Here is a 27123-nt window from a genome sequence, read left to right on the forward strand (position 1 = left end):
ATAAATTCTTGTTCTAACCTGAGAGGTGTCTACGCCAGTGCTAACACTTAATATTGTACATGGATTAACTAAGTAGTTGTTCAGTGTCTGTTCATTCTTAAATAATGTTTCTTTTTTTTTTTATCCTTACCCGAGGACAATTTTGCATTTATCTTCACGTAGAGTGGGAGGGAAAGAAGGAGGAAGAGAAAGAGAGAAACATCAATGTGAGAGACACATAGAGTGGTTGCCACCCACATGACCCCAACCAGGGCCGGGGACAAACTGCAATCGAGGTACGTGCCCTTAGCGGGAACCGAACCCAGGTCTCTCTGGTCTGCAGGCTGATGCTCTTACCACTGAGCCAAACCGGCCAGGGCAATGTCTGTTCATTCTTAAATGCTTCTCCAGAGCCACTGTCCTAATGGTATGAGGACAAAGGGGCACAGAGAGGACACAGAGAGTAAACTGCTCCCACCTCCCCAACACACAGGACAACAGATCGACTATTCTGAAGGTGTGGAAACTAACAGTCATCGGAGCCCATTTTAAACTTCTCCACTGAGCATTGAGAACTATTTTAGTGTATGTGCTCTTACTATCCTGCCAATCATGGAGTCCCCACTTCTGAAAGTTCAACACCCAGGAATGGATGCACCCCAATAAACCTGCCTCTGACAGTCAATTAATTCTCACCCAAGTACCACACTTCTAAAGATGATGTCAATCCACTTAAACATTTCTCTGAAAGTCTTCTAACCCTTAGATGCATGCTTCCCCCACACCCTGCATGAGACCAGCAGGCTGCTCTAATGACGGCCGACTCTGGCCGACCAGCATAGCTCTCCCTACTGCAATAAATTTGGCTGTTTTATATCAGATATAAAAAGGTGACTGGTGGGCTCATCAAGCTCTGACAGTCTTATATTTAATATTCTCTGTAATTCATAATTGCTCACTTGATTTAGGTCCCAATAGTATCAGCAGCAGCTACCATTAGCTGAACATCAATTAAGCCTGGTATTATACCATCTATTTACATTCATTTAGTCTGGGTTACCTAATCTGCCGTTCAATATCAGAAATAAAAAGATAAAGCTGAATTTATGTCTTACTGTATTAAGGGCAAGCTGTGTTGTTCAGGCAGAGTCTCCTGGAGAAGAACAGACTGCCCTGTTTAATCATCTTTGTATTTATAGCTTCCTTGGACATTCCCAGTCTCTCAGAAGTACAGAGATACTAGTCTCATTAAAGGTGCACTGCTAACTACCCAGCACGGGCATATGTTTACAACACAGTGGAAGAGTTTTTACCATTTTCCACATGATTCTATTTCCAAAGATTAGCTACTGGGGGTTGTACTGGGACAGTTCACTGAAATGAAGTATCATAAAGTATCTCACTACATGCTTTTTGATAAAATGTCTTAGAAAAATAGCCAAGTATCACAGAACAGCATCTATTATCATACAACAAATTAATATAAATTTATTGGGTGGAAAATGGGGAAAGAAAAAGATGGGGTGGTTTTCTAGTGATATCAGAGTCCATAAAAGGATAAACTCAGGTCCAAAATCTTGAGCCCACATGGAAGACTTCAGGTTCTGACGACTGTGGAACAGGCCAGCCCAGCTGCTGGGCTCAGGGAGTCACGTGGTGCAGCAGCCCTCCTCTGCCAAGGACGTCACTTTCTCTCTAGCTCAGAATGGTAGTTCTTGGGCACAAGTCTAAAACTCTGTTTGTTCTCCCACCGATGCAGAACAGATTGGTTGCACATGGCATCGTGCCTTTTATCTTGGTCCTGTGGGAAAGAAATCACACCTAACATTGCTCAAAACTAACTGAAGAGCTGAGACCTATTTTGTCTTTACTGTATATCATTCATTCATCAAGGTAGGTGGTGCTCATCTAGGCAGTTTGGGAGAGGTGGAACTTTTAATTTTTTAAATTTAATTTTACTTTTTATCCTTACCGCAGGACACTTTTGCATTCATCCTCAGATAGAGCAGGAGGGAGAGAGGGAGGAAGAGAGAGAAACATCGATGTGAGAGACACAGATCGACTGGTTGCCACTCACATGACCCCAACCAGGGCCAGGGACAAACTGCAACCAAGGTACATGCCCTTAGCGGGATCTGAACCCAGGACTCTCAGGTCCAAGGGCTGGCGCTCTAACCACTGAGCCAAACTGGCCAGGGCAGAGGTGGAACTTTTAAGAAAAAAATTTAGTTCATTGCTTTCCTTGCAGTAGTTTAAATAAATCTAAGATCAGTTAAGCGAATAGCTGATGAAGAGAGAACTTCTGTAATTAGAAATCTAAGACCTGCATACGACAGTCAGGTCTATGCCCTACCTCTTCCCGCCACCTGTTTTCCCGGGGCAGCCTTTGCAACCGGTTTTTGGTCAGCTCATGTTGTAGGCCGTCGAACCTGCACTTAAACCAGCGATGAGCTTCTTCCAGGTTAGCTGTTATCTGAACATATAAATGTTATCATTAAAAGTTACAACAAACATAAGTTTTCTTGTATTAGTTCAAGAGCCTTTTCACCTAGATATTAAAAGACCCAAATTCTGATGGGAAGGTCCTTGCAACCTATTTGCACAATGCACATCCTATGGATGAGACGCCATGCTGCACGCGGAGTTAAGAAGGCACGCAGGCCTGCGGCTTGCTATGCCTTTCCTAGCATTTCCTGAATGTAAACTAAGAATCCACAGTACAAGACGGCACTGAAGGAGAAAATGGTAGCTCAAACCATACTTCTCCTAGGTCTCTAAGCTGTAAAGGCTGGATTTTTCTGTTTTACTTTATGAAAGTAATAGAATTACTAAATAACTGGACCAGCTTACTGTAAGTTGTATTCATTTTATTCCCTTTATCATAAAAATATACTTTAGCTCATAAGCACACACTTTGAAATTGTCTTTGTGAGACTTAAACAGTCCCTCTGCTAATCTGTCTTTGAAGATGATGAATTGGAATCAGTATTTATTTATTTGATACATATTTACTGCGTGCTTATAGGTGCCTGGCACTTTTACAAGTATTTGGGATACTTTGGTATTTTGAAGGCAGAGCCAACAGATGTTTATTTTATATAAAGGTTGCTTCAAAACAGGTCTAGAATAAAAAGTAAAATGACTGGTTTTCCCCCTTTGATTACTTGTTTCATTGACAGATTTTATTTTACTGATTCTGAGGCCCGGGAGAGGGCGAGCACCACGAAAGCAAGGGCTCTGTCTGGCTGGTGGGTCCTGGCTCTCCCTCCCCTGGCGCCGGCCACAGCAGGTCCTCGATAAATGTACTGCTATGTATCTGCCCTACACTAGCCAGGTCGCAGTGTAGGTATAACATAGTGAGATAGGACAGTAGAGCTCCCCTTGTTATTAGACTTTAGACAGCTACAAAGCAAAGATACTTTCCAGGTCTGTTTGTGCATCCTGATGACAGTGACACTCCCACTCCCCAAACCGAACCGAACCCCACCTTTCTCCAGCACTTTTACCAGGAGTGGAGGAAAAGATGCTTGAAATGGCATTGTACATCATGTCTCCTCCTGCGTGGCGAAGGAGAAGGCAGCTAACATTTATTGAAACTTACTCTGAGCTACCTATCAGAATAACAGTCTCGTAGGTATTCACTTCCTGACATGGCAACTGGCGAGTTAAGGGCACAGTAGGTGTCCCAGTTGGCATTCAAACTCAGGGTTGTTACAGTCCATATTCTTTCTAATATACCATTTTGACAGTCTTATTGTCATGTAATTTAATAGCTATAAAAGGGAAAAATCATGACCAACTGATGGCAACTTCACTGTAATACCTGTAGCTTAAGAATCGGTTTTCTTATCTGGAAAACGAGGGTGGTAGTAGTAAACTAATGATCTCAAAGATCCTTTCCAGCTCTAAAAATATATGATTTTAAATACCTTCCAAAAGTCAATTTAAAATATTAGAACAGAAAGCAAATTCACAAATTAGTAGGGCCCACTTCCCACGTCTAGCTATTGACTGAGCAGAGCTCCCCTTCCACCAGTTCACGTCAATCCGTGCGCTGAAAGCCGCACTTGCCGGGCTTCCTTCCAGTAGGGAGGGGCTTGGACTTCAGGTTTTGTCAATATTTCAGCATTCCAGTATCTCTCATCAGGACACAAAATCTTAATCTAAAAATGATTTCTTCGTTATACAGAGCCTATACTTAGTGAGGTACTGGTCTTGCCTGCTGCACTCTGACAGCTATGTTAATGAAGGTTTTGCACTGACGTGAGCGTCTCAAGGCTGTTGTGCCTGAGGAAGTAACTGTCTAAGTCTCCATGCCCATGGCTTACCTGTTCTGATTCCACACTGGCTTCTTTCAGTTTATTCTCTGTTGCCTCTTTACACTTCCTGAGGTGTCTTATAGTTTCTTCCAATCCCTGAAAACATGATACAAGATTTTTACAAAGTCCCAATGTAGCCCGGCCAGTGTGGCTCAGTGGTTGAGTGTCGGCCCATGCACCAAGAGGTCGCCAGTTTGATTCCCGGTCAGGGCACATGCCAGGTTGTGGGCCCGATCCCCAGTGTGGGGCATGCGGGAGGTGGCCAATCAATGTTCTCTCTCATCAATGTCTCTCTCTCTCTCCCCCTCTCTCTTCCTCTCTAAAAATCAATTAAAAGAAAAAAAAAATTAAAACAAAGTCCCAATGTACCATACCAAACAAAAAGCTTCAATATCTGTAATAAGCAAGTAACCGAATTATGAAACTATGACTGGATAATTCTAACTTTAGGTGCTACCCAAATATAAGATAAAAGCTGTTATTTTGAGTGTAACCTACAGTATACATATGTATATATGATTACATATTTTGATTTATGGATTCTCCTGAGAAGAATGATTAACATCTCTTTCTCGAATTGGAGGGATGTTATTCACAGCACAGAGCCTCTGCTGGAAGACAAGAGCTTGATGGCCTCGTCCAGCCCCTCTTCAGTGACATCATGTTATGCTTTCCATTAGGGTAGGAGGAGCTCCAGGGAAGAACCCAGGGGTGTAAAGTTCCTGATAACCATGAAATTCAGTTCAGAAATCTTACTTACTAACTAGTATTTTGCACATGTAAGTTTTAGCTATTCTTTAAAAAAATGACTCATTTTTATTAGGTTGAAAATGGAGAACTGGGCCGTATTGGAAGCTGCAGTCTTCCTCCTAGACATGATTCCAAGAACTTAGTGCAGAGCAACTGTAACTGTTTCCGTCTACAGAGTCTGGACACAGAGGTGCTCTAATGCTGGGTGGTCGGCACAAGCTCTTCTTGCAGAGGACTCTTCGGAACCTCTCACCTGGCACCGGCTCTCTAGTTCCTGCCGTATTTTCCGCTCTGCCTCCAGCCGCAACTCTTGCTGCTTGTTCCGAGCCGAGGTATCATACTGGCTCCTGGCCAACAGCTGCATCTCCTTCTGTAGGTTAGTCATTTCAGATACAAATTTCTGGATACTCAATGACTGGTAGGGCACAAAGAGGGGGACAGTTGGTGTTCGGGATTGTATGGGAATGGTAAACACAGAGTTTGTAGAAATCATCTACCTGTTCATAGTTTTTTTTCTGATATTGATCCTTAATTAGCTCCATTTGCCTCAGTTCTGTTTCTATTTGCTGAAAGTAAAGGTGAAAATAACAGAAAGATCAGTGAAATAGCTGGTGCGCTCTTTTTGCCGCTAGGATGACAGAACTGTGAAGTTTTCTCCGTTCCTACTGGGTTCTCCTTCCCATCCAGCCCACTGACCCCGAAAGGGCAGAGTCCCATACAGTCCCCATGAAGAGACAAATGGGGAGCTAGAACATGACACTGGCAGCTAATGAGAAAGCAAACATTTATAAGCAGCATCTTAGCTGGAAAAGGGACTGCCTGGGGGACTATCTGCCCACTCCAGGTACAGCTGTAACTCGGAGACTCGGGTCTGCCAGTGTCTGAAACCATCCTCCCAGCACTGCCTGCCCGGGTCTGCCTCAGGTACTAAGGAAGTGAGGGAGACATCGAGTTTCTCATACAACCTTCATCCTCTCTAAATTCTGAGCATTATTCGCCTTAGCCGACAAGTGGAGCTTAATTTGGGCCTTTTGATTCTTTATTTTCTCCTTGCTGCTGTTCAGTAGCTTCTCTAACTCGGTAAGTTTCTGCCGCAGCTCTCGGTTGGTACGGGATACTTCCACTGATCTGAAGTTGGCTTCATCAAGGGCTTTCTTCAGCTGTGGAACACAAGGGAAATTTAGAACATTTTTGCCTTCCATTTAGTAAGAAAAGTGTATGTTTATCTCCGTCTTTTGTTCTCTTTAAACCTTTCTTTTGAAAAGGAGGGTAAGTGAGGCAATTATAATGTCTGATTAAATAGATTAGTGGAGGAACACTCTAAGTGATTTTCATACTTTTTAACACTAGAGAACAATCTTTCTTGGGACAGATAAATAATGTAAATGTTTAAGTTCAACATTTGCTCTTTTAAGAGTGTGGCTTTAGCCCTAGCTGGTTTGGCTCAGTGGTTAGAGCATCGGCCTGCGGTCCAGAGAGACCCAGGTTCAGTTCCCGCTAAGGTTGCAGTTTGTCCCCGGCCCTGGTTGGGTTGTGCGGGTGGCAACCACTCGATGTGTCCCTTTCTCGTCGATGTTTCTTTCTTTCTCTCTCTCTCTCTCTCTCTCTCTCTCTCTCTCTCTCCCTCCCACTCTATCTGAACAAAATATCAAAAAATGTCCTCGGGTGAGGATAAAAAAACACACAAAACAAAACAAACAAACAAAAAAAAGAGTGTGGCTTTAGAGTCAGACCAAAGTTCAAATCTCAGCTCACCGCTTATCAACCACATGATTTTGGATAATTAACGTCCCTAAGACTTGGGTTCATCACTGGAAATGTGTGAACAGCCTACCTCACAGGATTAATGTAACAGTTAAATGAGATGCAGTACAGAAAGAACGCAGAGCCTGCCACATCTTAACTGCTCAGTAATCATTACCATACTTTAAGTTTTTCTCTCACTTGTGACCCCATGTCTGGAAAAGTGAAAATAAATTAAAATGGTAGTTTATATCAATATGTCAGTTATTGACTATCACTGCATGTATTTTTATAATATTGCCTTTTGTTTTTCAATATTTTAATAAATTTGTCTAGTAGAAAAATAGCATAGTGATCACTGTTATAAACAAGACAAAAGGCCCAAAATGGAGTCACTTATGTGATGTCACCAAAGTGAAACTTGGTTTGGCGCTCTCTGAAACGGACTGCTGAAACAATCAATCAGAAGCACCTGATCAACATTAGTTGGGTAATCTTCCTAACAGAGCCCTACTATGCCCTAAGGGATAATAACTGCTGTAACCACCCTGTTTTTTGTCTAGTATAACTTCCTTTTCCTGCTCTTTCCTTCTCATTTTATGCAGCTCTTCTATCTGCTAGATTGGATGCTGCCTGACTCGAATTGAGTTTTGCTCAAGTCAACTCTTAAAAATTTTAATATGCCTTAGTTTATCTTTGAACAGTTCTGGTGTCAGAAGAGGGAACTGAAGACCCCTGCTAGCCCCCAGGAGCAATGAGCAACCAGGGAAAGGTACCCAACTGAGCCCTTTGAGCTCCCTGTCTTCTCAGTGCATCTGGAGGTCACAGGCAAAGGTGAGTCCAGCTCTGCAGCTTTTGCACTGTGAGCTTTCAGACATCATTTGAACATTTCCTATTTCCAGACTGGGTCCAACTAAAAACCAGATTGGATCAGACTTTGTGCAACTTATGCTGGACTTTGACCCAGTGTGAGACCTTGGGTGAATAAAACTTTTGTTTTAAGGCTGAACATGCAGGTTAACCTTACTAAAGATAATCTTGAATTACAGTGGCCACAGCGGAGAACTTTTAACCTAAATAAGTGTATCCATTTACAAGGTGCCCCAAAGAAAAAGGGGTCTCCGCCTAGCGCTCACCATAAAGGGAAGAGGGAAAATTATTTTTTCTCTCCAGTTTCTAGTGACTAGGATGAGACCCACTGGGACACCCACTCACTTCAGAGTCTACAGACAGGATCCTGGGAAAACAGGCAGAAGCCAGAAATGGGTAAGAATTCTTACCAAAGTTAGCTATCTCAGATCTCTATCTGTGGTACCTGGTTGGAGAGAAGGTAAAATTTCATATTGTCCCTTCCTTTCCAAATTCAGATTGGCAGGCAAAAAACATCTGTAAGAATTAGATCTATGAATCTGCCTTCAGGTACCCGCTGGATGTTAACTCTCTCACCCAGAGACATCTATTGCCTCCAGTTGTCTCGTTTTGTGTCCTGAGAACTGACAGTCACGTTAGGTTGGGGGCCTCTAAAACATGGATGCACAGAAATGTGGGTGGTACTCCATCTGCTGCTAGGGTCTTACTGACTTGTCAAATCCCAGAGGAATCCTACTCTTTCTTCCTTTGGTTCGGGTATCTTTGGGAGGGCAGTCTCTTTTGCACCCCCTCTGGGGATACCTCCTGTGTCCATGGGGTTGTTCCGCTGTCAGGAATATTACTGTTCGTCCTGGCTGAAATCTGGCAAAATATTTGGATGGATTTTTTTTAAGTATCTCTATGGTTAGAATTGGAACCTGATATTCAGAACCTGAGAGAACTGTTTTTTTTAGGCCCCTAAGCTAAAAACAAAACTATGTAACCAGAGGGAAAGAAAAACATTCTGAAGACTTTGTGGGAGGATTTACAAAAACATAGGAATCTTTTGATTCCCATTTTAGTTGAAGATATTCTTCCTCATATGAAAAAACAACAACAAACAAACTGAAAATAATGCGGTTGGATGAGTGGTCAGCCTCCATCTCTTTCAGAAGTTAAAACAACTGCACTTGTCTTACAAATGGAATCTTTTAAGAACAGAAGTGCAGCTCTATACACAATTCAAAGCCCACCAATCTCAATACCTCCCTGTTCATCTCGAAAGGCTTGCAGATACTGTAAAAGAAAGATCTGGACTTAGGAAACAAAAGTCCTTCTTAGTGGAATTCGTGTTCTTTCTCTGTGCCCTTGGAGATGTAAATATTCTACCTGGTCTTCTCCAGGAACCAAGGGAATTCTTATCAGAAGGAGAAAAAAGTTAACCAAAAAACCCTGAAGCCTTTTGAAAACCAGGCCCAAGAAAAAATTTAAAAGTCTCTTTTACAGTAACAAGCTCTAGCCATCTGAGCAGGTAACCACAACTTACTCCATCTGCCAGAAACACAGCTTGGATCCAACTGTTCCTTTATAAACTAGTGAGTTTTCTATTATTGTACCTGTCTCATGGTTAAAACTTTAAATATCTCCATTTGTGTCTGCCTGTTGTTTATGTATGTTATAAATGTGTGGGTTTTTTTTTCTTTCTACCTCTGGATGGTATTGCCAAAATCAATTTGCGAGCTTTATTTAATTGGCTTAAATAAATTAAGCACTTATATAAATCAAGTATAATTTGAGAAATATAGAAACTAACATGACCTGGGATAATCTTTGGTAAATAAAAGCTAGTTTCATTATAATAGGCATGTCTTCAGAGTTATCAGAATTAAATATAATAATTTTTATTCTACCTAGGTTTACTAAAACTCAAATAAGCTCATTATCTCTCACAAAATTTGTCAGTAAGAAAGAGAGGATGAGATTAGCTGTTTACTATTTCATGAGTAATCTAAAAATTAAGAACAAGTGAATTAAATGGGTATACCATAAAAGTTTCCAAAATTTTTTCTGGTGCCTTAAAATTACACTGAGGTAGTTTAAATGATGGATATTCATTGAATCTCTAGATTCTTTCCAAATAAGATAAAACACTGAAACATTAGTGAACACAAGTTTATCCATCTTGGCTTATTTTTACAGAGAAACTGAAGATATTTAGGTATATTAGTTAAATATTTTGTACACATTGAAAAATTTACTGTGAGGAAGAAGCCAGAAACTATAAAATGTATTTGCCAATTCACAGAATGACAGTGTTAACGGACCACAATTGCTTACTTCTCACTAGAAATTAAGGACTCTAAGGGTTGGGAATTCTAATCAATATATGTAATGAAAGCTATTTAGAAATAATGAGGGTGAGAGGAAGAAAGTGAAGGAAAAGTGATTGTTCCAGAATGAGAAAGAAGACTAGCACAGGACAAAGTCTGAATGAGTATTTTAAAAAGTTGTGGGTTTGTGGAAAAAGAATCTTGGGAAAGAAATGTTGTGTGTTTCAGGTTGGCTAAGGTTGAAATAGAATTTTTCTTTTCTTTCTGTTATAAGTACAAAGTTTTCTTAAACTATTAATTTGTTCCTAATAAGAGATTGTGACAGATTTTTTTTAAAACCTTTTGGCTAATCTACCTAGAAAGCAAAGATTTGTATCATACCAAAATAATATACTGTGCTTCCCACTGTCTTTATCAGGTCTTTGCATACTTAGGGAAACCCAGTCTTCTCAATATTATGAGTTACATTTTGTTCACAACTATGTAACCTTCTGTATTTGCCTTTAACAATCAATTTTTTGGAGTGACATCAGCATCATGGCAAAGTAGGAAAAACCCTTTTGATCTCCCCTTAAATCTACAACTAGACGAACATCTATGTTTGTCTGCTCAACACACTGGCATACCTGAGAGAGCCATGCATCAGTACATATAAAGGTGGTGTATTAGTTTGCACAGGTGAGGCAGGACGGGGAAAGAACAGGGATGGTGTCCACAGACAGGGTCCCTGGCTGCTATAGCTGAGCCTGTGGCCCCCACACTATGACCCAAAAGAGGGTACAAGGGGCAGAAGCAGCGTTGGCACCTGAGAATCCAGCTTCTTCCCCTGATTGATATGATCATCTCAGTAGATACAGAAAAAGCATTTGACAGGACACAACATACAGGTATGGAAAGAATGTACCTCAATTTAATAAGGGCCAGATATGACAAACCCTTAGCTAATATCATACTCAAGAGTGAAAAAACGGAAAGCTTTCTCAGGAATAGTAAGGCAAGGAGGCCCCCTCTCGCCACTGTTACCCGACACAGTACTGGAAGTCCTAGCCAGAGCAACAGGGCAAGAAGTAAAAGGCATCCAAATGGAAAGGAAGAAGTATAACTGTCAATATTTGTGAGCAACTTCATTTTATATATAGAAAATGCTAATCCTAAACACTCCACCAAAAAACTATTAGGAAAAAATACAGTAAAGTTACAAGATATAAAAATCAATATACAAATACCCATTAAGTTTCTATATACTAATAACAAAATATCACATTTACAGTCACAACAGAAAGAAAAAAATACCTAAGAATAAACATAATATACACTGAAGATCACAAGGTGTTGTTGAAAGAAATTGAAGACACACAAAAAATGGAAAGATATTCCCTGTTCATGGGTTGGAAAAATAATCACTATTAAAGTCCACATTACCTAAAGCAATCTACATATTCAATACAATCCCAATGGCATTTTTCACAGAAATAAAATAAAAATCCTCTAATTTGTATAGAAGCACAAAATACCTCTAATTGCCAAAGCAATCTGAGAGAAAATAACAAATGGGGTACCAAACTCTGATTTCAAACTATACTACAACCTCCAGCAATTAAAACAGTATGGCCCTGGCAGAAAAACAGACCCACAAACCAATGGAACAGAATCGAGCGCCCAGGGAAAAAACCTACACATATTTAGGCAACTAATTTATGACAAAAGGAGCCCAGAATATACAACTGAGAAAGAAAAGTCTCTTCAATAAGTGGTATTGGGAAAACTGGGCAGCCACATGCAAAAGAATGAAACTAGACCACTATCTTACATCAAACACAGAAATGAACTCAAATGGCTTAAAAACTTGAATGTAAGGCCTGAAAAAATAAAATACATAGAAGAAAACATAGACACTAAGTTTCTGGACATTGGTGTTGGTGTTTTGTGATTTTGACTCCAAAGGCAAGAAGAAAATAAATAAATCAAACTAAAAAGCTTCTGGGTATTTATCCAAAGAAAATGAAAACACTAAATCTAAAGATAAATATATTCCTACTTTCACTGCAGCATTATTTACAATAGCCAAGATATGGAAACAACCTATGTATCCACCAATGGATGGATAAAGAAGATGTAGTACACATGGACAATGGAATACTAATCTACCATAAAAAAGGTGAAATACTGCCATTTGTGACAAGATGGATAGATCTTGAGGTTATTATGCTAAGTGAAATAAATCAGACTGGAAAAGAAACAACTATGATAAAACAAAATAACAAACCAAAAAAACTAAACTCATGAATCCAGAAAACAGAATGGTGGTTACCAGAGGGGAAGGGCAAAGGGGGTCAAATATATGGTAATGGAAGGAAACTAGGCTTTTTGTGGTCAGCATGCAATAGAGTATACTGGTATCAAATTATAAGGTGGTATACCTGAAATTTATAATATAATGTTATTACCCAATATTACATCAATAAAATTGTCACTTTAAATAATTATTGTTTCATAATGATTTGTAATACTATTTGGTCAAATGTTCAAACCTTATGAAATTTAGACAACTTCCCAAAAATCAAATTCTAAATAGAGTAGTTTTTTTTACCTCAAAGTGACTTTGAGATTTCCCAGGGTCCCTGAAAAATCTCAATGCAACTGCCTCTTATTTTGTAAAAGAGAGATGTTAAATTAGGTTTATTTGGTATATTAAATTACCTGAGAAGTATTGTCAAATAATTGATGATAAATCTTCTTAGGTTTTATTTGTACAGATACACTTTTTTTACATAAGTGTTCTAGATTGTATGAAATTACTAAAAATCTAATGTCTTAGCATAATGTTATCAGTAATAATTCCAGTTATTATCTTAAAATTTTGTATGTCATAGAAATTACCACTTTCCTTATCAGTTGTATTATAATGAACTCTTTTTTTTTATTTTTTTATTTTTTTTATTATTATTTTTTTAATCCTCACCCGAGGACATTTTTCCATTTTTTGTACAGATAGAGTGGGAGGGAGAGAGAGAGAGAGAAACATCGACGTGAAAGGGACACATCGAGTGGCTGCCACCCGCACGACCAACCAGGGCCGGGGACAAACTGCAACCGAGGTACATGCCCTTAGCGGGAACCGAACTAGGGTCTCTCCAGACCGCAGGCCGACGCTCTAACCGCTGAGCCAAACCGGCTAGGGCATAATGAACTCTTATTAGATCTTCATCCATGGACATTTTTAAGTCTCCTGTCCTTTACAGTTATTCTTTTACTCTGATGCTTTTGCAAAAGTGAGATTCATGGAAAGGTCCCTAAAGTACTCTTATCCACTGACACCCCTGCCAAATTACATGATGTTGAAGAACCTTGGGTGCACATTTCACAAATGAAGAGGACTCCACTTGATGTCTGGTCCTGTGCAAACACCGGAGATTTTAAAATTAAACTGACTAGAAGGTATACCGACATTGAGGTACACTGCTTCCTCCCAAGATCCTTTCTTTCCATTCCTCTCTCTGACCATCCTTTTCCTAATTCTTATGACATGAAGGTCTTTATAACTCTCCTGTCCACTTTTGCCTTGCTCTGGCTGGCCAAGAAGTGCTGCTGTTCACATATCTCAGGCCACTGCAAAGTGGGTTAACTCTACATCCAAACAACTGTTGGATTTGCCACAATGCTGGTGACCCTGCAGTTCTGCTCATCACATACTTCTCCCTGATTTACAAATCCTCTTTCTCCGGAACAAACTCATTCCTCTCTCCATTGTGTCAGACTCCCTAACCATGGGGATCCTTTTCCAAACCCCATGTCAAAAATTCAAACCTGAGAAACTTACATCAGACCCTGTACAAAAAAAAGGACACAAGGCAAAGGTAACCAGAATAATAAAGCCACTTATGTGGTCTATAGACCCTTAAATCTTACTGGTCTCCATGGCTGTCACCTTTCCAGTCCTGAGCCACAGGCTCAAGTGAAAATTATCTGGAACCATTCATAATTCAAAACTGGCAGATCCCTAGGGCCTTGTCTAGGAGTAGATGCAAAGGAGGCTGGGATCTGGAACCATTCCTTAACTCTTTTTTTTATTTTTATTTTTTTTTATCCTAACCTGAGGACATTTTTGCATTTATCTTCAGATAGAGCAGGAGAGAGAGAGGGAGGAAGAGAGAGAGAGAGAGAGAGAGAGAGCGCGCGCGAGAGAAACATCTATGTGAGAGAGACACATTGACTGGCTGCCACCCACACGACCCCAACCAGGGCCAGGGATAAACTGCAACTGAGGTATGTGCTCTTAGCAGGAACCAAACCTGGGACTCTCTGGTCCATAGGCTGATGCTCTAACCGCTGAGCCAAACTGGCCAGGGCCTTGCCTTAACTCTTATAAAGATATTGTAGGATCTGCTGCTAAAGCAATGCTCTCCAACAAAAATTCCTAGACTCTCTGGCCAATGTTGTTCTTGATCACAGGATAGCCCTTGATTACCTTTTAGATGAGCAAGGAGGTGTTTGTGCTATGGCCCACACCACTTGCTGTATTTGGATGGACACTTCTGGGAAAACTGAGGCTTAGCAATATAAGATCACAGAACAAACCCGTTGGCTTTAGAAAGTGACTCCTTCAATGGGGTCTTTCTTTGACTTATCAATTCTGACTGGTTTGGGTTCTGAGGATCATGGCTCAGAAATACACTCCAGACATCAGGAATTATCCTCCTTATAATAATCATAGTAAGTCTCCCCGGTGCACTGAATTCTCTCAAAAGCTTTACATGTATGTTCGCAGTTGCTAACCTCCAAGAAAATGATCTTTCTGAGACTAGAACACATTCTGGTAGTCCAGACCATTGCTGGGCCCATCCAAGCTAGCTGCTCTTTCTGACATTTCCCAGTCTGTGCTCTGATCAAGGCAGACATGTCCTGTTCGTGTTACTAAGCTTTGCTCATCCTCTTACACTGGCTGTCTGTGAGCTCGGCCCGTCTCAAGCCAACTTCCCTTCTTTTATCACCCAACCAGCCTATAAAACAAACGTGCTCTAACTTTAAATTCCTTCAGAACTAGACACAGCCCCTAGTTATCCAAGGAAAGTCCTCTGATGGTTTCCCTATTTGTCTCATGTGGAGTGGACACCACAATTAAACGAGGACACCCCAGAGCACGGACCATGGATCTGCCTCTGCTTTTACACGGGCCTCTCAGGAAGGTCACTGCCTGATGGGTGCCGGTGAGGCAGACTGAGGAGACACGTGACCTGACATGCCTCTCTGGTGAGTCTCCTTACCTCCCTTACCCCCGCCCCACTCAGTTACTGCTCTCCAGTGGAAAAACTCTCATGGAGGCTTCCTTCACTGACAGAGAACTGTGTTGAGAAACAGTTTTTTTTTGGTGTGTCAGTTTACAAACGCACAGAGATGGCTTGATTGCATCTGGCTGGCTGGTCAGGGGGGTTAAAAGAGGCAAAGAATAACTGCATCCAATAGTTAGTTCTCTTAAAAGGCATGCAGCTAGAGAAACATTTTTGTCCCTTGACTCCACACCTCAGCTATTTCCCGCTGGTTCATTTTCTTTGCAGTGTCCCTCTCCGTTTGAAACTGCTTTTTCAGCGCTTCTATGCGCTCAGCATGCACTTCTGCTTCCATTTTAGATTCTTCGGTCATCCGTTCCCTGTTTTGAAAAGACAGATGATAGATCACCTTTAGAAATCGTCTTAGGCCCTGGCCGGTTTGGCTCAGTGGTTAGAGCTTCAGCCTGCGGTCCTGAGAGACCCGGGTTCGGTTCCCGCTAGGGGCGTGTACCTCGGTTGCAGTTTGTCCCTGGTCGGTCGTGCGGGTGGCAGCCACTCGATGTGTTCCTTTCACATCGATGTTTCTCTCTCTCCGTTCCTCTCTCTCCCTCCCACTCTATCTGAACAAAAAATGGAAAAGTGTCCTCCGGTGAGGATTAAAAAAAAACAAAAAACATAGAAATCGTCTTAGGAGGTAAGAAAGATCTGGAGGGAAATGTGCAACCTTCCAAAAGGCGAGTGATTAATAAATGAGAAGCAGATCATTCACTAGGTGAACCTCACTGATCTGGAGCTCATTAAAAGAAGAAAAAAGGCATTACCTGCAGTGTTAAACAAAATAGCCCTTCCATATAGAGACCCAACCAAAAGAATGAAACATACTCTTGTTTCAACCAATGAATAGTCTTTAGCTAGTAACATTACATCAGAATATAAAATTTGCACATATCACCCGACCGGTGTGGCTCAGTGGTTGAGCATCGACCCATGCGCCAAGAGGTCGCAGGTTCAATTCCCGTCAGGGCACACGCCCAGGTTGTGGGCCCAATCCCCAGTGGGGGGGCATGCGGGAGGTGGCCAACTGATGTTCCTTCTCTCCCTCTCCTATCCTCTCTCTCTGAAATCAATAAAGAAGAAAAAGAAAAAATTTTCACAGATCACAGATAAAAAAAATACCTTCTCTGCTTTAGCTTATACCTGTCCCCTATGTCAATATGTTCACTACTAGAAAGGAATGAAGACCTATGTGCACACTGCATTTCCCTTGGGTATACATTTTCATTACTGATATCTATTTTTTTTATTTATTTTTTTATCCTCACCCGAGGATATTTTTCCATTTTTTGTACAGATAGAGTGGGAGGAAGGGAGAGTGAGAGAGAAACATCGATGTGAAGGGACACATCGAGTGGCTGCCACCCGCACGACCAACCAGGGCCGGGGACAAACTGCAACCGAGGTACGTGCCCTTAGCGGGAACCAAACCCGGGTCTCTCCGGACCGCAGGCCGACGCTCTAACCGCTGAGTCAAACTGGCCAGGGCTCATTACTGATATCTAAATCGTATTTACCTAGATACAGTTTAAGACAAAACCAGAGTGGCTTGACCTGAACTTGATGGGTTTGACCTAACTAATCTCAGGCCCAAACTGAAAACAATGGTTTAGCATCTGCCTCGATGGAGTCATCCCACTCCTGGATGGGAATAACCCTTCCAGGCTCTGGTTATTTCTTTTCCAAATCATGCTTTTAAAGGACATAAGCTTTTGAAAGAAAGGTCTGGCAGAAACATTCAACTGTCCCTTCTAACCAGTATTTGCTAAACTTTGGTTTCATCTTTGTGTATAGAAGCAGCTTGACACTAGACTAGGGAAGAGTTGAAAACAGGCCCCCCAGGCAGCAGGTATCTGCTGCTGCTCAGCTGGCCTGCTGGCTGGGAGTGCTAGTTCAAAGTAGGGAAAACACTGAAATAGGTGATGTGTCTGAGCCAACGCACTCTCCCAGAGGCTCTCCCCTAATCTCATTGTGCCTGTACCGCCCTTACTTGAAGGTTTCCAAATTCTGTCGCTCAAGTTCTTTGTTTTCCAGTTTCTCTTGGATATGGTCAAGCTTTGTTTGCAGATGGTTATTCGTCTGGAGAGCTTGCTCCAGGCTCATAGCCAGTTTCCTGTTGTCTTCTCTAGTTACATCTAGAGCTTTCTGCAGAGGCTCAATCTGAAAGAGAGAAGAGGGTTTTTAATTCCATTATAACAGACACACAAAGTCCATAACACTCTGTAGTCACTCCTTACCTACTTTACTTCATCAAGAGCCACTGAAACTATAAGTAGTTGGAATCAGAACCAGAGATTCCACATGCCTGGAATTATATGTGAGAATTTATTATGGATGTTGCTTTGGAGACTCTGAGAAGGCCATAGGAAGGGTATGCTCCATGGGTCATTAGAGAGCTTTGGAAAATAGAGCCAACTTAATTTATCCTAATTTTTGAATGTTTAAAGTAGTTAAATTACCCTTCCTGATCCTATGACCTTTGGTCTCACTGTCTAGAGAGATAAGAACTAGCAACTGTTCCTTGTATATCCTTCCAGAAAAAAACCTTATTTATTTAAAATATCCATGTGTATTTTATATAAATGCATTATGAGTAGATATGCTTTTATGTATACAAACACCTGTGGGCACACATGAATATGTGTGTCCTTCTAATAGTGAAATTTCTCTAGCTACTTCTGACGTAGGATATAGTTTATTCTCCAAGTCCTTTAACTTCTGTAATCACTTATGCATTAATAAATGAAAAGAATGTGAACCATATAAGGCAAAAAGAATATATAATTTTGGTCCTGGTTCCCCAATAAATGACTTACTGTAAGATTGCAGGCCCATATCCTATTAGTAGTCACTGTCCAAAACTCAGACTTGAATGAAAAGGAAATCAACCTGTTTTACTCAATTTCCCCAAAATAGCAATATCCCAATTAAACCAAAAATTTCAGCATTATCATGAATAACAACCTGGCCTCTACCTCACTGTTGTGCTGGGCATCCACGACCAGCATTCTGGCCTGCCACTGGTCCACTTCTGCTTCCAGCTTCTGCACCCTCTGTTGATTTAAAGCCCTAAAAATGAAAGCACAGGAAGAGTGACTATAGAAAAGAACCATCTAGGAATGATACCACTGAGAGTTACAGGGCACTTTTCTTCCAAGAAGTTCAAACAGCATATGTAGCAGGCTATGAATGCTCAGAATATCTGCGAGTTGGCAGGTGACAATTAGTAGCCTCAGCTTCAGGTTAAGAAATGAAGGCTACTATGGATTAAAAACTCATCCCAGCTATGGGACATTTGTTTGGCTTGATATATTAAGCCAGTGATTTTCAACCAGGGCGCGGCAAGAATTTTAAAACATGCAATAGCTGACCAGTCAGGGGCACTGACCTCTTTTCCCTTAGATCGTCAAATTAAAAAAATGACAACAGCCAACACAATAATTGCAGTCTGGTGTAAATGAATCAAAATTATACCTGTTTTTTTGGTGTGCTGCAGAACTTTAGTAATTAGTTTATGTGTGCCACGAGATAAAAAAGGTTGAAAATTGCTGCATTAAGTTATCAATACATGTAAATAACTAACTTTCAGGCTGGTAATTTTATAATCTATATATAATATATAAATTACAAATACAGTTGTCCCTCGTTTATCGCAGTTAATCCGTTCCAGACTCTGTGGTTGCGCCTGGCGTTGAAGGATTCCGGGGGTGCTCAAATACATAGGCCTACAGTCCATACGTGCAGTAATTTTCATTTTAATTTTAATACAGGAGTGTATAATTGACTCAGGCAACCGAGTGTGCACTTTATCATTTTCACTGTCTTGATGAACTTTTTAATGAATATATTTGAAAAAAATGCCACAGAGTGAAGCCGCGAAAGTCGAAGCGTTAAGTGGTGAGGGAATATATTCACTAGTACAAAAATGCATCACCTCTACATGGATTAGCTTGATGTTGAGATTTCTGCTTCTAAATACAACAGCTACCTAGAATTTTTTTGTGAATACTAAACAGTATTTTTAATAGCCTTGGATTTTCTTTTTAAGTGCAGAAGTAATAATACACATTCATAATATGTAAAAAATAAAGATAAGCACAATGAAGAATATTAAACTCACTAGTTCTCCCATATCAGAGGCAATATGCACCACTAATATACACATTATAATCTACTTTAGAGGCTTGTTAAACTCAAACCATTTGTTCACTTATCTAAAAATGAAATTTTTATGTTTTCCTTGAAATATTCAAAAGAGTTTACTTATAAAACATGGCTAGAAGTAGTTCTCAGAATGATTCATCTAAAATAATTATTAATGTTTAAAGAGGACACTAATAAATGGATAATTCAAACTAAAGTAGGCACTTAGCTTCAATTGTCTTGACAATTACAATTCTGTAGATCCAAGGGCAAGTTTAAGGGTATAGAAAACAGCAAGGGTAAATGTAGTATATAATATAAATTTCTAAAATGTAAAAGTCTCCTTTACATCACTACAAAAATATAAGAATTTTGAATTTCTGAAATCATGGTAATTTCTGACTCCAGATTTTCCCTAACTTTAAATTAGTTATTTTAAACATCACTAGTTTTTTGCAAAGGAAGTGATATAAAGTGACTTGGTTTCTTGACTTCACTCTGCTCCTCACTACAGTACAGCAGGAAAATACAAGTGAAAACACAAACAATTCATCTCTGGTACCTTTCCTTCTTGAGGCCGGCGATCTCCGAGTCCCTCCGCCCGAGCTCGATCTGCACTTTCTCCAGAGCACCTTGCATCTTACTGTGAGAAGCCAGCACGTTCTCCAACATGATTGTAACTTTGCAGTTGTCTTCTTTAGCTTCTGCCAGCTGTCGCTGAAAGTTTCCCACCTAAAAGAAAATGAAACCAGACAAAGATACTTGATTCTTTCTGATTATTCTGCTGCTGCTGCTGAGTCCCATTACTTCTAGGAAGACAGTATGGAAACTGGCCAGGCATGGTAGAATGCCAAGAGGAATAATTAAAGTATATTTTACTTTTATTTTGTTTCTTAAGTTATATGACTTTGAGAAAAAGGAAACTAGACCCCAGACCCTATGGAGCCTACAGAGAACTCCGAGGTGAATCCCAACTGTTGGCATGTCACACACAGCACATTTATTATAGAGACATTGGGACCAACAACTTCTTGGATCTAGAGGTGGTTCCAGACTGGCCTGCTCTGGCCCTGGTCAGCTATCTTATGACAGGAACAGAAAACACATCTGAAGTCCAAGAGAATGATCTCAGGATTAAAGACCATCACAGAAAGTGGAAGTTGCTGAAAAATGCTGTCACTCACAGCTCTCTTCGGCGAGGCAAAATCTAGCAACTGCTGTCAAGGAGTCTGGGATGTGACCTCTGTTTTCAATAAGCACACACATCATTTAAGTGGAAAGCATTTAGTCATTTAATTTAACATGAAATAGCAGCAGTTACTATCATGTTAATAAAGTATAAGTAGGCAGGTTATTACCAAGATCAGATATGTTTCAACAAAAAAAATTAAGACTTTTTCTTTTGATTATTTTAAGACAGAAAGATGAAAAAATTGGGAGTTAAATTATACATCTTTAAGGAAAACATTTTAAAACAGTTCTAAAGTTTTATTTAGAAAACAAAATCCTCCTCTGATCAATCCTCATTGTTTCTTCCTAAAGGTAACAGGAAGTGAAGGAATATGGCTTGTGAGAGATTTCACAAGCGCCCCATCCCAGTGGCAGATGCTCAGAAAGGACCGATGCCTGACCTTCTTGTTCTCCCTGTCCTCCAAAGCCTCGAGGTCCCCTTTCAACTTCTGACTCTCCGTCAGTGCGGCATCACGACACTTCACTGCTTGTGTGAGCTCCTCTTCATTCTTCTCAAGAATGGACTTTACCTTAGAATGAAAAGAACAACTGACTTTTCCAAAGCACAATAAATGGGCAGTTAGAGTAAGACATAGCAATTTAGAAACCAAACTTAAACTATTTAATTAAATCTGCTTACTATTATAAATAAAATCAGCTTTATTAGCTGTTTTTCTCTTTAAAGAAAACCCCAAAGCAAAAATAAATTTGTGGGAATAAACATGAGCAAACCTAATACATGACAATCTCCACGAAAGTACAGAATAAGGGATAAGGGAGATAAAACTATGAAGGTAACATGTACAATGGGGGAGAAATTGATTTTCATGGACTTTGAAAATGTAACATAATGCACAAATTAACATAATAAAAGCAAAGATAAATAAGTAGTAAATAGTGTCACAGAAGAATGAATCCTAATCAGAAGTATATTTTATATCCCTGCAACACTTTTAGGATATCTACACAATCACTTCAGATTATCTTCATAGAGTACTCCTCTAAAAAATACTTTATTTTGAAATAATTATAGACTCACAGGATGTTGCAAAAATAGTACAAATAGTCCCATGTACTCTTCACCCTGTTTCTAATGGTGATATATATTGTTGTAGAGGTCAACATCAAAATCAGGAAGTTGACTTTGGTACATTACTGTTAACTAGATTAACTAGACTACAGAACTCACTCAGTTTTCACCATTATTAAAACCTGCATGGCTCCGGCCGGTTTGGTTCAGTGGTTAGAGCATTGGCCCGCGGACCAGAGAGGCCTGGGTTCGGTTCCCACTAAGGACACGTACCTCGGTTGCAGTTTGTCCCTGCCCCGGCTGGGGTCACGTGGGTGGCAACCACTCGGTGTGTCTTTCTCACATCAATGTTTCTCTCCCCCCTCCCCCTCCTGCTCTATCTGAAGATAAAAATGCAAAGATGTCCTTGGGTGAGGATAAAAATAAAAAAACCCTGCATGCATCTGTGTGTGTGCACACACATCTATGCAATTTGATCCCATGCACATTATTTGTGATCACTGCCACTATCAAGATATGGAACTATTCCATCACCACAAAACAATTCTCGTGTTACTTCCTTATATTCACTCCCTTCCCCAAACCCATCCACTGCTCCGACAAGCACTCATTTGTTCTCTGTCTCCATAGTTTTGTCATTTCAAGAATGTTATTTTAAACATTATAATATATAACTTTTGTATAAGTAATATTCACATTATTCTTTTTAATAGCTTTACTGAGGTGTAACTGATATACAATAAACTGTGTATACTTTAAATGTACAAGTTTGACACATATATAAATTCCTGAAACAGTAATCAAGATAATGAATATGTCCATCATCGCAAAACTTCCTGTATGCCTCTTAATAAACTCCCTCCCTTCTGTCTCTCCCCGTTCCTACACCTCCACCCAAAGCAACCACTGATCTGTTTTCTGTCACAATAGTTTTCATTTTCTAGACTTTTATGTAAGTGGAAACATATTGTATATACTTTTTTAAATAGCTTCTTTCAGCATAATTGAGATTCAATATTTTGCATGTATCAACAGTTCATTTGTTTCTGTTGCTGAACAGTATTCTATCATATGGCTATACCACAATTATCCATTCAACTGTGGGACACCTGAGTTATTTCCAGCTCTTAGCTATTACAAACAGAGCTGCTGTGAACTGTGTACAAGTCTGTGTGTATACATGTTTTCATTTATCTTTGGTAGATACTTAGGAATGCAATGGCTGGGTCATATGGTAGTAGTATGTTTCACTTTGAAATAAACTATCAAATTATTTTCCAAAGTGGTTATACCATTTTACCCTCTCTTCAGCAGTGTATGAATTTTCCAGCTGTTCTACATCCTCACTAACACCTGGTAGGATCAGCTTTTCCATTTTAGACATTCTAGTAGGTGTGTGGTAGTAATTCATTGTGGTTTCAATTTGCACTTCCCTAATGACTGATGTTTAACATCTTTTTAAGCGCTTATATACCACCATACATATTTTTTGGTGAACTATCTGTTCAGATACTTTTCCCATTGGTTTTCCTTCTTAATGAGTTTTTAGTTTTTAATACATTCTGCAGACAAGGCCTTTATCAGACATGTGACTTGCAAATATTTTCTGCAGTTCATAGCTTATCTCTTCATTCTCTTAACAATGTCTTTGAAGGACAGAAGCCGTCAAGTTATCATTTTTTCCCTTCATGGATTATGCTTTTGATGTCAAATCTAAGAAATCTTTCTGTAATCCAAGATCACAAAAATTTTCACCTATGTTTTCTTCCAGAAGGTTTTATAGTTTTAAGTTTTACAATTAGGGCTCTGATCTATTGTGAGTTGATTTTTATATATGGTGTCAGGTAGGGCTCAAAAGTGTTTGTTTTTGAATGTGGATATCAGATTGATCCATCACCATTTGTTTAAAAAAAAAACCATCCTTTTTCTTTCACTTTTGTTGAAAATAAAAAATTAATTATTTTGAATTATTTTATTCTTTTTTTAATCTTAAATCCTCACCCAAGAATATTTTTCTATTTATCTTCAGATAGAGTTGGGGCGGGGGGTGGAGAGAAAGAGGGAAACATCGATGTGAGAGAGATACATCAACTGGTTGCCTCCTGCACGACCCCAACCAGGGCCCGGGATGAACCACAACAGAGGTATGTGCCCTTGACCACAATCGAACCCGAGACTCTTTGGTCTGTGAGCCAATGCTCTAACTGATGAGCCAAAATGGCCAGGGTGCACATTTACTTTATTCTTAAGGTACAAAAGGAAAAAGTGAAATCTCCCAGCCACCCAGTCTGCTTCCTCAAAAATAATATTGGCGCCCTGGCCTGTCTGGCTCAGCGGTTAGAGCGTCAGCCTATGGTCCAGAGAGACCCAGGTTCGGTTCCTGCTAAGGGCATGTACCTCAGTTGCAGTTTGTCCTCGGCCTTGGTTGGGTCATGTGTGTGGCAGCCACTCGATGTGTCCCTTTCATGTTGATGTTTCTCTCTCTCTCTCTTTCTTCCTCTCTCTCCGTCCCGCTCTGTCTGAACAAAAAATAAAAAAATGTCCTCGGGTGAGGATAAAAAAAATAAAAAAATAATATTGCCAATTTATTATGATTCATCTTGAGACATTCTATGCATTACAAGTGAGTACATTATATATATACAGTTGCTCCATGAACAACACGGGTTTAAACTGCACAGGTTATATAATTTATATATTTTTCTACAAGCAGTATTCCAAACCTTGGATATACCATGATTTGCTTAGCCAGTCTCTTGCTAATAGAATTTTGGTTGCTTCCAGTCTTTTGCTATTAACAAATAATACTTCAGTAAGTAACAAGTTAGTATATTTACAGAAAAAAATCCTAGAAGTACACACACTGCCAAATTGCCTTCCATATGAGCTATACTATTTTATACTCCCAACAGCAACAAAGAAGAACGTCTGTTTGCCACATCTTCAACATTACACTTTCTTAAAATTTTTCACCTGCAACATTTAAAATACTTCAACTTTTTGTCCAGCTGGTGTGGCTCAGTGGTTGAGCATCGACCCATGCACCAAGAGGTCTCCGGTTCGATCCCGGTCAGTACACATGCCCAGGTTGTGGGTCCAATCCCCAGTGGGGGGCATGCAGGAGTCAGGCAATCGATGTTCTCTCTCATCTATGTTTCTATTTCTCTCTCCCTCTCCCTTCCTGTCTCTCTAAAATCAATAAAGAAAAAATAAAATTTAAAATACTTTAACTTTTTATGTAAGGATACAAAAATAGTACAAAGGATACCAACTTCTAGGTTCTGAAAACCTTTTGTTCTAGAGAAGAAATAATACAATTAACCTTTAAAAAACACATGTTTGAACTGCACAGGTTCACTAATATGTAAATTGTTTTCAGTAAGTGCCTGTACTGTTTTCAATGCAGGAGTCCGAGAATGCAGAGGGCTGACTATATGTGCAGATCTATGCCAATTTTATAGGAGACTTGAGCATCTATGGATTTTTGGTATCTGTGGGGGATCCTGGAACCAATGCCCATGGACAGTATACCAAGGGGCAATTTAAGATTTGGGAAAGCCAAAAGTTATATTCAGACTTTTGATTGTGCAGGGAGTTGACATCCCTAACTCACATGTTGTTCAAGGGTCAACTGTATAGTTTTTATAATTTTAATAGTGTTTATAAGATATATATATGAAAAGGTGACTAGCAAAAATGTTTGCAAAAAGTATCCAAATAGTAGTCAACTCTAAAAGACAAGCTATAGCAAAGATGGATGCTCTAAAATGTTTTCTTTGAAAAATATTTCTGATGTTAAAGTTCCTAGGGCTTCTATTAATGTATTTCTATTTTAAAATTAAGCTTTGCCCAAACATCTTAATTCAAACATTAAGGTTAGGCAGGCATTTTAAATTAAAAAATACATCAAAATTAGATTTTAGAAATCTCAATGGTAACTGTTAAGCCAAGTCTGATATTTTCTATGTCCAAAAACAAAAATTATGTGATAGCCAAAATGGTTTTGATCTGCATCATCTGTTTTCCCTATCTGTAAAGAATGGAATTTCCTGTTGTTACTCATACCTCCAAATATTATCTTTCTGGATTTGTTACTACTATTCTTCATTGGTGTATAAATTTGAAATTTCCTGATGATTTAATTTGTGGTCTTCACTTACCGAATCCCGTTTAAGAAAATTTGATGACTCATAATTTTTATATGGTCTTGAGGCAAGAATGTCTATTTTACCTTCCAGTCTTCCCTCCATGGTTTTAATAGCATTCAAAAGAGTCTTTAGAGAGATTCTAGAGTCTCCAGTCTCCTGAGAAGATCTCGCAGAAGTCAGGGTAGATGCAAAGGTCACATGGCGTGCAGAGTTTGGAATGACGCTGGGTAAACCAACTGATGTTCTTTCCTTTATAATGGGTCTACAGCTTTCAAGGAATTTCGAAGATGGAGGCCTCTCTGGAGATTTCCTTTTTCTTGGAGGCATTACCAATTAAAAACAACTAAATCTAGAGTTATTTTTCAAAGAGTGTCCTCTCTACTAGGAGGTATACGAATGTTCTGGATGAAGCCACGATGGAAAATATAATGTGAAAATGTGTTTTGTTGCTTTCAGAATGAAGAAATCACACTGCAAAGTGTGTCCTAGTGAAGAAGCAGACCGCAAATAAAATTCCCTGTAGGACAGCGTATCCAATGAGGTCCCGTTGACCAGTATGTCAGATAGTTAGAACCCTAACAGAATTCTATTCACACACATTCCAGTTCCTTGGTTACCAAAGGTATACATATACAAATGACACATGCTTATATAGTGTCAATAATTTTTTAAGAACTTTTATACATGGCAAATTTGTAAATCATTGAAATGAACCACTTTTTTTTTTTCAGTAACAAATTACTGGATTATTTTCCTCATAAAATATTTTATATATCTTATTTATCTAACTTTCTCTATTTATTTGTTAAAATGTTATCAATCTTGCCCTGGCCAGGTGGCTCAGCTGGTTGGAGTGTTGTCCCATATACCTAAAGGTTGAGGGTTTGATTCCTGGTCAAGGCACATGCCTAGGTTGTGGGTTCAAACTCCGCTCAGGATGCATATGGGAGGTAACCAATGTTTCTCTCTCTCTCTAAAAACAAATGAATAAATAAATAAATGAAAAGTTATCAATCTCAATAGTTACCATGCTGACAAATAAGCACCTGCTTTACTAATACCTCTTTCAAGTAAGCAGTCTTGTTGCCTATAATTCAAAAACCAAAGATATTTGTTCCTCACGTCTGCTGAAAGTTATAAGGCTCAAATTAAAAAACCGCTTCCTCTATGAAAACTCATAATAAAATCTATTTTGTTTCTAAAACACATACTTACTATTCTATAATAAAGTTTAATGAGCACACTTCTAAGCCTCAAATTACAGCATAAGCAAGTTGAATG

The 27123-nt window shown here is 39.5% G+C and overlaps 1 protein-coding gene across 1 annotated transcript; it reads right to left on the reverse strand.

Moving 5' to 3' along the window:
• Positions 1-1435: 1435 nt before the first annotated feature.
• CCDC150 (coiled-coil domain containing 150) lies at positions 1436-25994 on the reverse strand. Its single transcript, XM_036254292.1, has 11 exons — positions 25855-25994; positions 21066-21194; positions 19997-20166; positions 18267-18360; positions 17282-17451; positions 15491-15617; positions 5546-5614; positions 5302-5463; positions 4308-4394; positions 2333-2452; positions 1436-1780 (listed from the first exon to the last, which is right to left on the reverse strand). The coding sequence occupies exons 1-11, from the start codon at positions 25942-25944 to the stop codon at positions 1664-1666; spliced, it is 1335 nt and encodes a 444-aa protein (XP_036110185.1). The 5' UTR covers positions 25945-25994; the 3' UTR covers positions 1436-1663.
• Between the last annotated feature and the right edge of the window lie 1129 nt (positions 25995-27123).

This window comes from Molossus molossus, unplaced genomic scaffold (assembly GCF_014108415.1).
Source record: "Molossus molossus isolate mMolMol1 unplaced genomic scaffold, mMolMol1.p scaffold_m16_p_11, whole genome shotgun sequence".
Taxonomy (NCBI): Eukaryota; Metazoa; Chordata; class Mammalia; order Chiroptera; family Molossidae; genus Molossus; species Molossus molossus.